The sequence below is a fragment of the Rousettus aegyptiacus genome, unplaced genomic scaffold, assembly GCF_014176215.1.
Source record: "Rousettus aegyptiacus isolate mRouAeg1 unplaced genomic scaffold, mRouAeg1.p scaffold_m13_p_3, whole genome shotgun sequence".
Lineage (NCBI taxonomy): Eukaryota > Metazoa > Chordata > Mammalia > Chiroptera > Pteropodidae > Rousettus > Rousettus aegyptiacus.
In genome coordinates, this window is record NW_023416306.1 from 9,837,818 (window position 1) to 9,851,528 (window position 13,711).

The following is a 13,711-nucleotide window of genomic DNA, read 5'->3' on the forward strand; positions in this document are numbered from 1 at the left end:
AAGAATGATATAAGATGCTTTACCTAAAATAACCTTTACCATCATCTTCTTTTATTTCTAAAGACACAGAGAAGGTAAAGATGTCACTGTCCGGAGTCTGGGGCGCAGCCGTGGCTGAAAGTGGGGTCTGCTTGGCGGAGCGGCGGAAAGCAGTGGCAAAGCTGTACAGTATCCGGCTTACCTACGACCAGACATGTCAGGAGATGGGCTGTCATTGCAGGAAATAAAACACTTCCATTACACCTGCAGGTTACCCACTTTGTTGGGGACAGTAATCCTTTTATCTCGCATTGATTTCTTTTGGTAAATTATGTAATTCGTTAGGCCGATAAAGCAAACAACACTAAAGGGGTTTTAAAAAAGAAACGATGGTGTATACTATTAATCTAACTGAAAAATGATTTCCAAAAATTGTTAGAAACTATCTGAATATATGTATTACAATACAAATAATTCCAAAAGTTTAGCTCTAAAGAACGGTTTGCAAATGTGTCATTGCTGAGACCGAGATCGCTATCTAACCTCATTAAGCAGCGGCCAATCAACTGACACTCTTAGCAATGAGGTCTGGGTTAGCCCAACTTTTAGTTTATTCGTATTACAGTCCATCAGGATGGAATAAGTAAAATACCAGCAGAGAGTTTCATTTAGCTTCTAAGTGACCATAATAAATACTGTCATCATTTCGACACAGTGAGGGTACAGGTTAACTTCCATTTGCAGACAGTATTCTCGCAAGGACTTACAGCTTCTCGGATTTCGCACCGGAAGACATGTATCCTGAAGAGCTCTGCATTGTAATGACTTTCAGTGAAAGCAAAACAGTCGCTCTCAGGAGTTCCGTCATGCCCTCTGACACAGAAGAGGATTTTGTAGATAGGGTAGTTTGCTATTTCAGTATTTGTCTGAGGATCTAAGAGTCTGTCCAAAAAAAGATATCAAGAGATTAAAGGGATTATAGACTATTTTCACTATATCTGTATTATGATTCGAGACACATCCTTCTAGCAAGAAGTTCATATAAACCTTTTCTGGTATGCTAATTACAGTAATCTTAAGTGCTGGTAATTAAGCCATACGTTGATTCCTAAAGTTACTGATTATATAATACCATGGAATTGAAAACTACATAATTCCATGTTTTAGGGAGGCAATCAGGAAGGCATAAGAAATATTGGTACGTACATATGGTTCATATATAGTCTGTAACTAAATAAAGACTAGATCGCTAGGTTAATTATACTACCAAATAAGTCATTAGTTCATTATCGCCTAAAAATGACCTGATCTGCTTTATTACATTTAAAAAAAAAAAAAAAAAACCAACGAGTTTGTCAGGGTAAAACATGTTCTTTTGATTTGTGGAAAATGATGGGAAAGAGACTGTACAGAATATTAACACTTAAAAAAATCATTAATAAAATCAAAAGAATGTCATTCTTTGAAAATCAAATGAATATCACTCGTTCAAGAATTTATTTATTCAACAAATATTTATGCGATACCTACGACATTCCAGGATCTATTCTGGGCACTGAGGAGACAACCATAAAAAGACTGAAAAGAAACCGTGCAATTTCGACACAAAATGGACAGGGGCATTGATGGTGAAAGCCCAGAAGAGAATCTAACCCAGGGTCAAAGGCACTTTGATAAAAACTCTGAAAACATGGGGCAAGAGAAACTGGTTTTCTCATGTCTTTACAGAATTCAAATATATTACAACAAAGTATAACTTCAGTTGAGGGAATGACTGCTAAGAAGCATAAAAAAATGAGTGCTAAACAAATTATATTAAAAATTTCACATTAATGGGAGGGGGCTTAGGGGGACTGATGAAAAAGAGGGAAGGGATTAATAAGTACAAACTGGTACTTACAAAATAGTCATGGAGATGTAAAGTGTAGCATAAGGAATGTAACCAACAGTATTGTAATAACTATGTATGGTGTCAGAGGGGCACTAGATTTACTGGGGAATCGCTTTGTGAATTATACAGATGTCTAATCACTACGTTGTAAACTATGTTGCAAACAATATTGTATGCAAACTATAACTGAAAAATAAAATTATTTTTAAAAATGTCACATTAATAAATAGTGAAAATTAGGATTTATAAAAAATTTCTTTAAATACTCAAAGAGAAGAATTACATTTGCAGACAATTGGAATATGAAATAATTAACTTACGTCTATCCACGTACAGCTACAACTCTACCACCATTAAAATCCAAAATGCCTCTAATGGTAGAGAAACATACATTCTCATATGCCACTGATAAAAGTATAAACCGGATCTGTATTTCTAGATGGCTGTTTGGCAATGTATCACAAGCAATAAAAGTGGGCAAATCTTTGACCCAATAAGTCTACTTCAAGGAATTTATAAGTCTATGACCAAGGAAATTTTAAAAATACAAAAATTTTGCTCAAAAATATGTATTTATAAGAAAAATACAGATAAAGCACTTATGTGTCCATATCATAAAAGGTTAATATTAGCTATTATTAGTAGTACTTTTCTCATTAAAAAACAAAACAATGAAAATGTCTAACAAGAGACTGGTTATTTCTCAATAATGCGTCATGTGCCATCATAAATTAAAACTTTTAATCATGTTTATTGATATGGAAAGAAATTCACAATAAAAAACTAAATGAAGAAAGCATGTTACAAGATGGTGTGTATAATTCCATTGTTAACAAAAATGCTGATTCTAAGAGTTGTATAATTATACATGCACATATATGTAGGTATATACACACATACACAAACACATACAAATGCCCAGTGCTTTATTAAACCAAAATATTAACTGTATTTATCAGAGAGCACAATTAAAGTGTCTTTCTAAATTTTTGTTTATGTTCTCTGATTTTTCTGAAATAAACATGTACTTTTTGTAATAGGAAAAAAAGATATTTTAACTCTGTTCACTTGATTATTTAGAATTCTGCATTTAGCTAGTTAACAAAAACATTTTATTGGCTATCTTTAATTGTTGACATTGTTCTAGTTATTAGAAACAATAGCCATTTCTAGAGACTTTTCTAGGCCTCAGTTTCCTCATCCTAAAAATTAAGAGACTGCACAGGAAGAGTTAATATTTATCAAATGGTTTTTATGAGTTCTAAAATCAGCATGAAACTCCATTTAGAACTAATGTGTCAAGCTAGTATTTGTCTTAAGGGAACATGTAAAATATAACTTATCAGGGAGACTCTCACATCAACATATTTCAATTATCCCCAAAACGTTTAAATTCCTAATGTGCTGAACACAATTAAGGTAGGGAAGAGTTTAAAAACTGTTCAATTGAGTGACTGTTTTACATAAGGGTCACAGTCCTTGGAAGATGTGATGAGTGTCAAAAGATTAAACATTATAGGAATAAGGTAATTAATTATGTGTTTTGTTCACTACTGTTTCTTTCTAAAACGATAGGTCAGAAATCTGATCAAATATTACCAATATTTTAAGAGGCTGGTCTTACCTCACGGTTCCTTCGGAGACATTCGGTACTGACAGGGTGACATCTAGTGAAATCTGACACTGGCTTCTTAAGATGGACATCATCCTTAAGGCTTCCACTTCACTCCGGGGAGCATTGACTGAGGCACAGCCTAAATAAGTGAGTTTGCTGAAAACTACACTGTCCTCATCTGCCACTGGTGTGAAAGGACTTGACCCTTCAGAATCTGAAAGAAATGATACGGAGATGGTTATTTAATTTTATTTGCCATTTTGTTGACATGAAAACCAAGTAAAAATCTACAAGTTAGATTTGGGTTCTAAAATTCAGTACTTCAGATACTTAATGACATGAGATAATATGCCATTGCCACAGAAGAAATGCCCATTAAAGCCAGAAATCTCACAAAGCACCAATCCCAAGTCTAAAAGGTGACCTGAGATTCAGATTTGATGTACCCTTCCTCTTTGTTTGTTTCGAATTTATAAAATACCTTCAGTATTTCATCGCTCTGAAAAATCAATCCTATCTCCTTTCTGATCTGTGCTGTTATAATTATTTCTTTCATTCATCACCTCAGACACTTTATTATATTCTCTCAATCCCCTTGCTTTCCCTTTTCCAATAAACATCTACAGTTTTAACACCCTACTTTTCCCAATGAGCCTTTATAATTGCCCTTCTCCTCCTTTCCTGATATGCCTTTCGGCTCTCTTTTTCCACATGGCAACTATCCCCCACGGAGCTATAATACAGGCATGGAACGAACATCTCTTCACCAAGCATTGTTCCTCCATTTATCCAACAGTGTACTCGAATTCCTTCTTTCTTGGAAAAATCTCTAAACATTCTGAAATACGATTCCTTCAATGTCATTTAACGACTGTTTCTCTTTCTTTGGTATAAATGACATACCTTAAAGGGACATCAGAATGGTACACATGTCGACCCCTCTTACATCCCCCTAAGTCTAGAATCTGGAGATTCTAGAGAACACAGGCACCGGTTTTTGCTTGCTCTGAATCAAACCTAGTACAGGGTAGACACTCAAATATTAAAAACAATAACCTTCGGTTACGCAAGCAATGCAGCAATCCTAACCTCCTTGTCCAGGTTTCACCGGCAGGCTCATCTCTGGTTTTTGGAGCCCTACTAATGGCACGGGGTTAATGGTGGATGAAGCTGAGAGCTGATTAGAAAGAGGCCCATCTCCTTCTCCATCCAGTTGCGACCTTTCCACAAGCTCCTTGTCCCCTGGCTGGTCGTCCATAGGAGGATCCATCAGCACATCTGCCAGCTCTTTTTGCAGCTGCTGCTCACTTCCATTCCCTATAATCTAAGGGTCACGAATACATGCAATCAGCAAAGTGAGAATGAGAGGCCAGAACTGATTAAAATGGGTCCACAGTCTAGAGAAAATCATCAGCATTTCTTGTGATACAAAGAAACCTTTTGTTTTTTAAAAAACAGAATAAATCGAGATCGGCAATAAGAACTACGGCTGCTCTCTTAACTCATAGCGTTTCATGAAAAAGTGTATTGTGTATTGAGAATAATATCCAGAAACGTATGTGAGAGTCTGTCAATGTTATTAAGTTTTCTGTAGTGTCTTAAACTAACGACAATTAAAATATTTGTAATTTTACTGTCTGGTGAGAAATAATGTTTAGAGTAGTATCTTTTGCAACTTATCTTTAAGAAAAAGGGAAAATGTGTTTGCTTTCAGAAGTTATCAATAGAAATATACTTATTAGGTAATAATTTATCACGCGCACTTTACCACTCCTGCTATGAGTAAGTCTCTTATATTTCTGAAGAAGACTTCTCTAATATGAACAGGTTCTTCAAGTTCTGAGACATCTGAATCAAGTTGGAGAGATGCATATATGAAATCTTCCTGAGGAACAGAGGCACTCCATTTCAATAATGTCAAGTATTTTTCTGGAGTCATGATGATTTATTATTAGTTGCTCAACAAGGAAGCAAACAGTGCAAAATCAAGTGGAGAGTGCCTAACGCTAAGGAAAACCACAAGTGGAGGCTTTCTAAAAACTAAAACCTGACAAAAAGTTAAAATGGGTGGGGCTATGAGATGGTTGAAAACAATGAGGTCTTCTCAGTAGAGTCAACACAGAAGCCAGGAAGCAAAATTCCAATAACGGGTACCTCTGGGCTACCAAGAAACACCATTCAAACATCTTTTATAACTCTACAAACTTCAAGTCCCTTTGAGTGAGAAAGTTGTAAGTCTTTTTTGCTGACATTTTCCCAAGGAAATTCTAACACGTCAGCCACTCTAGCCTCGGAAATAAGGGCCAGACACATGTTCAGCCTCTTAGCTTCAATGATACGTTTCTGTGAACTTCATTTTATGTTTACAGTTACTGCTAATGGAACTACAAGCAAGTCAAGTGATTCTCTATGACTGATCCTACACACCCACAAGTGCAATCAAATTCCTTTTTTCAGAAGTTGTTTCAAAAAATTTTAAAAGCATCTAATAAACTAGAGCTTCGTTCCGATTAACCTTATCCTTTTAGAACTAGAGATGAAATGCTGTATCACCTGGAACGAATGAGACAGCCTAACTGAACCTACACTGTTTTCCAAGGGCAAAGAGGAATAATGCAAGACAGTTACAGCCTCCTGAAAAGAGATGGAGAAAAGATTATTGGACTCCACGTTTAAGCAATCAGTAATTGTAGCTGGGAAGGCTATCGTTAAAAGAGCGAACTAAATTGGAGAGAACGTATTTTACATGCCATGAAGTACTGTTTAGTTCTCCGCTATATACAGGGCATACCATAAGTAAACGCAAGTTTTCTGTTGGATTGGCTGCCTACACTGTAATATATTCACCAATCACTAAAATATACCTAACCCTGGGGGAGGGGGGCACGCTTCTGTGTTTGTCTTTTGTGTTTATACATGTTTATCTTGTATTCTTCCCTTGTGTATAAAGTCTATAAATACAAGAACTGCCTTCTGTGTCCTTAACTCTTCCTTAAAGGTTAGGAAAAAGACAAGTATGCATACAAAAATGTTTATTTTTAAAGCTACTTAAAAATAGCAACCTAACATATACCTTGGATATTTTGGTTCAATACAGTACTCAACAACTATCACGTTAGATCATTCGTGAACCTTCAATGCAATTTCAAAATTACTGTCTGTAACATTATAACATATATACTTAAATCAAGTTTTTTGGTTTTTGTTTTTAAAAAGACAACCTGCCTAGGCCTATGCGGGAAATGTTCAGCAATGCTTTTCAAGGTTTCGAACACTGGCATCAGAATCACCTGGAGAACTTGCTGAATGAAACAAGCTGTTGGGCTCTAACCAAATTCCAAATCAAAGTGCAGGCTGGGCCTGATAACTGCATTTTTTAAAAAAAGTACCAGGAGATGGTGATGCTGCTGGTCTGAGGACCAGGTTCTAAGAACCAATCTTGGATTACTGATTCTGAACCATGACCACACAACACCGTTACCAGTATTAGCAGGGACCACGATAAAACTCAAACACCTATTCCTCCCTCTGTCTGCTCACCTCCCATCCTGACAACTAAATCAGTCTCAGAGGTAGAGCCTGGGCACATGCATTTTCAAGAAACTCCGTGGGCTGCAGTTTGTTGGCTGGGATACAGGTGAATAGCTTAAACAAACCAGCAACTGCTTAGCTAGACTTGTCGTTGTAACACAAAAACATATCCACCATTAGCGGGGTTTTGTGTTCCTTACTGCCAACCGCATTCCTAACAGATGCCGCTATCATCTCAAAAATAAATGTTAACTGCAGGTAAAGCAATCAAGGCACTGTCTTATTAGAGAAAGGACAGACATACAGATCAGAGTAACAGAACAATCCAGAAATAGACCCCCACATATTAAGGCTCACTGGTTTCAACACAGTTGGGAAGGTGATTCAGCGGAGAAAGATAATAAAACGAATGGTGCTGAAACGATTAACTTGACATCTGTACACATGCAAAACCATGAATTTCAACCAATACTTCACATAACATACAAAAATTAACACAAAATGATCACAGACCTAAATGTAAATCCGAAAACTATAAAACTTACATAAGAAAACAGGAGAAAAGTCTTTGTGGTCTTGGGACACAAAGGTTTCTCAGGACACAAAAAGGTATGCACAAAAGAAAAAATGTGACGAAACAGACTTTATCAAAATTACAAACTTCTGCTTAAAAGACATTGTTAAGAGAATTAAGACAAGCCATAGATTTGGAGAAAATATTTGCAAATCATATATCTGATGAAGGATTTATATCCAGAACATAGAGCGAACTCTCATAACTCAATAAGAAGAAAACAAGCAACTCAATTTTAAAAGGGGGGAGGGGCATTTCACCAAAGAGGTTATGCCTATGGCAACTAACTACACGAACAAACTCAACAAACTCTGTCTCATTAGCCATGAGGGAAACTGAAACCACAATAGGACGCCTCTACACATCTGTAAGAATGGCTAAAATTAAACACAAACAACGCTGGTAATACCAAGGGCTGGCAAGGACTGCAGGAACTGAAAAACCATCACACATTGCTGGTGGGAATGCAAAACGTTATAGTCACTTGAACAGTTTTTTTTGTAAATTTTATGAAGTTAAATTTACATTTACCATATGACTCACTCTAAGGTATTTACCTCCCCCCCTTAAAATAAAAACATATGTCTACACACAGACAAGTTTGCAAATGTTTACAGCAGCATTATTCATAATCACCAAAAACTGAATATAAATATTCATTGACTGGTGAATGGATAAACAAACAGTCATATATTTATACAATGGAATACAACTCGGCAATAAAAAGGAATGAATTACTAATACATGCAATAACAAAGATGAATCTCAAAAAGCATTATTATAAGGAGCCAGAAAGGCTATAAACTGTATGATTCCATTTATATGGCATTCTGGAAAAGACAAAACTACAGGGCGGGGGGGGTGGGGAATCAGATGATTAGTTGCGAAGGGCTGGGAAGGGGGGAAAAGGGTTGACTAAGAAAAGGCACAGAGTGATTTTTTGGAGTCATGAAAACACTCCTGACTGTGGTGGTGGTGGTTACATGAGTTTACAGTCACTAAAGCTCAAAGAACTATACACCGAAAAGGGTGACACTTTACTGTGTATAAATTTCACCTCAATAAAACTGACTCGAAATAGAAAGAGTAAATAGATGGTGGAGGAGGCTGTGCGAGTGTGGGGGCGGGGATTACATGGGGAATCTCCGTGAATCTAAAACGGCTCTACAAAGTCTTTTTTAAAATGTGGTGTTTTTTTACAAAAGATGCAATTCAGGAACAAAACTCTTCCTTTTCGCTATCTTCCCCTCAAAAGGTGTTCATCCAGGATTCTGTTTTTGGCAATAATTTCATTTTACGGACTCTCCTATGCCAAATCACCTACTCTCAATGATAAATAATCACTAATCTGTATCTATAGCCCCTTCCTCAACTGCCTTCTGGACAGATACTTTCAGCTAGGTACTGCAAAGTTATTGTGTCAAAACTCACAGATCATCCTCCTGTATCCTTTATTTAAAAAAAAAAAAAAAAAATCAATGAATTGCGCTACTATCCCTTCAGGAGCCAAACGAAGGATCATGATTCTCCTTCACGCTCCTGTCATGACAAACTACTCACAAATCCTACTGACCCTTGTCCAATTGAGTATGTCCTCCTTTTCTTCTCTGCAGAGCTAAATCATAGGCCAGGCCTTCATTTTACACGTCTACGGCAAAGCAGTAGTTTCTATGCCTCCTTCCTCTCCACTGTGCCCTACCTTTCATACTGCCAGTCGAGTTATAATTGCAAATTCTAGTTCTGACCAAGCATTGCCTTATTTTTTTAAACTCTTCCATGTTTCCTCAATGCCCATAAGACAACGCCCAAATCCATATATTCTATGAGTTTCACACAACTCTCCCCCATCTGCCGTTCCATCTCTTATCAGTCACATCGAACTATTCAACCTTCCCAGGACACGTCATAAACCTCAAGCCTCTAGACTCTACAGAGACTCTTCTCTTTCCTGAAAAGCCTTCCTCTTCTTTGTTTGAAGGCCAAGTTTAAATTGTGTCACCTCCTCTAAAGGATTTTAACCCCACTATCCCGGGTGTAATCAATCACTCCCGCCTTAGGGAGTGCTACCATAATATTAGCATACATATCTATTCTAGCATTGCTACCTGTTTTAGAGAATATTTGTTTAGTGAGTCCCTTGAGCCAGACCGGGCATAATTAGATAGCAAAGACTATTTCTCAAATTCTTTATATTCCCAGAGCTCTGAGTAGTGACTGATACGGAGTACATCTGCAGTACACATTTACTGAAGTGAAGTTTATAAATGTAAATAGAGGCCAAAGTGGTATTATTTTATCAATTTGGGTATTGGATAGCTACAGATTTTGGGTTGGGTTACAGAAAATAAAATCTCAACAATTTATTTTAGCTTTGTTAACTACTTAAAAAAACAAAAACAAATACTATCATTTCCTATCATTCTGAGAGTATCACTAAGGTTTAAAATAAAACATTTAAAATAAAAAATACAGGACGCCAAATAGCATGCTGCAGTCTGTAAACAATAAACTTTATTTTGAAGTCCAACAAAGACATCTAACTTAATTTTGCACAAATATAAAAATTAAAAAGTAAAGCGAATATGACTGAATTATACAAATAGAGGTCATATTTAGGTTTGTGTTCGTCTTCATGTAATCCACATTAAGAAGAGGGGAGAGTTCTTTAGGAAACAGTCCTGAGTTAAGGGAAAAAACAAGCACAAAGCAGTCAACTGAGCGGCTACTGTAAACAGACATAAATGTTTACAAGGACAGAGACTGCATGGTGAGTGAGGTATCCGTAGTTCTCGTACAAAGCAGAGTGATGGTAAAAAAAAAAAAAAAAATTGGGGACACGTACTAGCTTCGGCACAACTCCAGGGGGCACCATTATTACATCATGGCCTATGTGAATGGCACCGTCCTAAGGTTGTACAAAATGGAGCCTATGCAAGTGTCCTTAGTAGCCTTATTCAGGCTCCACAGTAAGACAGACCTGAGTTTGGGGCATGACTCTGACACTAAATCTTGGTTGTGGACAAATTAACCTCTGGGAGTTCCAACTGTCTCATCGCTACAATGAGGATGTTCATATCTAGCTCACAGGATTGCCATGAGGGTTCAAGGATACCACAATATGATTATTGGGCACTTATTTATATTTCAGACACTGTGATTTTTACAGGGATTATCTCATTTCTTATATCACAGCACCTGCCAATAAGTAAGCATATCATAGGCATCCGATTAGTATCTTCCTACCCCAGTTTCAGCTCTCTTACTTATTTGCAAACTAACTCTGACTTATCTACTGGAGTTGAGGTTCGAAAAAGCAAATATAACTTTTTTAAAAAAGTAGTTCTTCTACTTTCCATGGTCCAGAAAAAAACTACTACTACTCATGTAAAAAGGAGCATTACTGGAAAAACATCTGTCCTTTCTAAATACATCAAATAAAGGTAATAACTTTTACGGTAGAATTAGCTACAAGTCTGTTTCCTTGAAAGCAAAACTGCATTTATGGAACCAAAGGACAAAATGTTCCAAAGGCAACATCCAGTCATTTCCTGGTTTAATTTTCTGCTTCTAATTTTATAGCCCGTTTCCCTTCACGGCAACGATACCAACTAGGCGCCCCCTGATTTGCCAGTTACACACCAGGCAGTTTGAGACCCTTTTCCAGTGGAGATTTTGTCTTCAAGAAAGGAAATGACAGTGTGTGCTTGAGAAATCCACAGGTGATTAAAAATTTAAAGACAAATTGCTGATGAGCTACACTTCCCACTACCTGTCATGTTGCAGAGAAAATATAAATGAAGATGATTCAAACTGAGTAGTTTTGCTTAGTTTCAGTGTTAAAACAGAGCCATTGTGAAACAAGTAGGTAAACCTCAGTTTTATCAAAAGCAAGGGACAAAAGAATGGGAAGTCCAGTTTGGATACTGGAAGGTATAGTTACCAATCTCAAAGCCACTCACATGTTCCTTACTCCTTCTGGGATCTTTAATAAATCCTCAAATCTCTTTATGCCTCATTTATGAACTGCAGCTGTTCTGATTATCCACCTCTTTTGATCTTACTGTATGCAGGGCCAGAGAGAACACCTGAAATTACCCTTAAGAATTATTAACAATTTAAAGTAACAAAGGGGAACTGACAGAACCTTGGGAAGTCATACTAAAAAGTGAACTAAAGAAAAGATCCAAAATATTTATGACTGTTTCATTAAATAAGGGAATTAAGACTGGGTTTTACTTACTTCTCTAAATTGTCTGAATTTTCTATATTAAGCACACATTCTTTTAGGCCATTTACATCTTGAGAGAAAAAGAAAAGGAAGCACGTGCGGTTCTGCTGCGTGCGGTGGTCCTGACTCCAGGCCCTTTCGAGCTGGATGGCTCCACGTGTCACACAGGCTAACTCCTTTGGGAAATTATCTGTCACTCTTTAAGGATTTGCTGCATTGCTACCTATTCTGGGAAACCTTTTTCTTCTCCTTTAAGGAAACGATTATGTTATTCTGCAACTCTTAGATCCATATTCTAGAACTTGATGAATTTTCTCAGGATGACATACTTATGTGTCTCCCCTGCCACCACCCCGATCCACTTAATCTGTGTGTTTACAGTGCAGGAACTTAGCTTGCTGAATAAAACAGCTGCATTACGGAAGACAAGATCATTTGGTTGCAAAACAAATACTACCAGAAACGGAGGCAAGATTAGTTTAGGCGATACGAAGTTAAGATGGAGTGACTTTTGGATCTGCTATTTCCATAAAATGTGGCAACGTTTTTCCAACTAAAATAATGTCAGGTGGATTTTTCAAGAAGAAAACAAGGAAGATTAAAAAGTTAAAAAAAATTCTCTAACTGAACTTTCCACCTAAGAAGTATCACCTCATAAAGTATCCCGACCAACATTTATAGAGTGTCTCTGGCTAACAGCTAAAGGTGCAAGATTCCTATCCCAGGGGAAGTCAGGTAGTGAAAACACATGTTCCGAATTCACGGCTCCCCCATCACAAGGCAGTCTATCTCCCTACGTGAAGGAATCTGGGCTAGCCTGCTCTGACCAAAGGCGGCAACAGAAGTGACACCATGTAATTTCTAAGCCTTGGCTGTAAAAAAAGACCCATAACTTTACAGCTTCCACATGTGCCCGAAGACCACCATGCCATGAAGAAGCCTAAGATCAAAGACCACACAAAGAGCGAGCGAGCCATCCCCGTCAAGCCCAGTCCCAGTCAATGTTATCAGTTGAATGAGGCTATCCGAGCTTAAGCAAGAGCAGCAAAACCGCCCAGTCAATCCACAAAATCATGAGAAATGATAAATTGTTGTTTTTAAGCCACTGAGTTCTGAGGTAGCTCATTACACAGACTGGGAGAAACAACTATAACAAGATTTTTAACAACTGTCACCTACCCTAAGCTATAAGCATCGTGAGAACAGGAACTACGTCTAATTCATCTCTATTCTCCTTGAGTCTAAGAACTTCCTGGCGGTGGCATTCTGCAGTTTCACTGTCATCCTGCTTGGGACTCACTCTTTTTAAAGATGAGGATTTATGTCTTTTATCACTTCTGGAAAATATTCGGCTACTGTCTCGAGTATTTCCTTCTCTCTCATTCTATTCTTAAGGAATATGTAGGTATATATTGGTTCTTCTCAGCCAAATCTCCATGTCTCTTAACTGCTCTTTCATATTTTATCATTTTCATTGCTGTCTTCTGGGTAATTTCCAAAGATTCATTTTGCAGGAACTTAATTCTCTCTTTAACCACGTTTATTCTTCTATTTAACACCTCTGCTGCACCTTTAATTCCACTGGCTCTGGTTTTCACTTGTAGAAGTTCTACTTTTAGTTTGCTTCATCTTTTACACTATTTGCCATTCAGAAAAAAAAAGTGCAGCTCGCTGCCTGCATTAATTTAACACCACACGTAGGAATGCTATGTCTTCTAGGATTTGACATTTTCAGTGCTCAAGAATTACTATATTTTGTAAATGGAAATATCACTACTAAAAACAGAATCCTATATACAGAATGCAATTTCTTTCCAAAGACTATCGCTATATTAGAGCAATGTGAAAATAATGAGATATTCTGTGGCAAACTTTGGAGGTTAGAACTATAAT

At 37.1% G+C, this 13,711-nt stretch overlaps 1 protein-coding gene across 7 annotated transcripts in view; it reads right to left on the reverse strand.

Annotated features, from left to right (window-relative positions):
• The window catches only part of RABGAP1 (RAB GTPase activating protein 1), a 133,966-nt gene that overhangs the window by 91,807 nt on the left and 28,448 nt on the right, over positions 1-13,711 (reverse strand). For 5 of the 7 annotated variants that reach the window (XM_016137437.2, XM_016137438.2, XM_036217813.1 and 2 more), the window contains 4 exons: positions 4,575-4,809; positions 3,495-3,699; positions 747-921; positions 24-181 (listed from right to left, as the gene is read on the reverse strand). In XM_016137437.2, the coding sequence (XP_015992923.2) occupies positions 24-181; positions 747-921; positions 3,495-3,699; positions 4,575-4,809 (773 nt within the window). Of the gene's footprint in view, positions 1-23; positions 182-746; positions 922-3,494; positions 3,700-4,541; positions 4,810-13,711 lie in introns of those variants that run through there. The other 2 variants (XM_016137440.2, XM_016137441.2) reach the window with 2 other exon arrangements.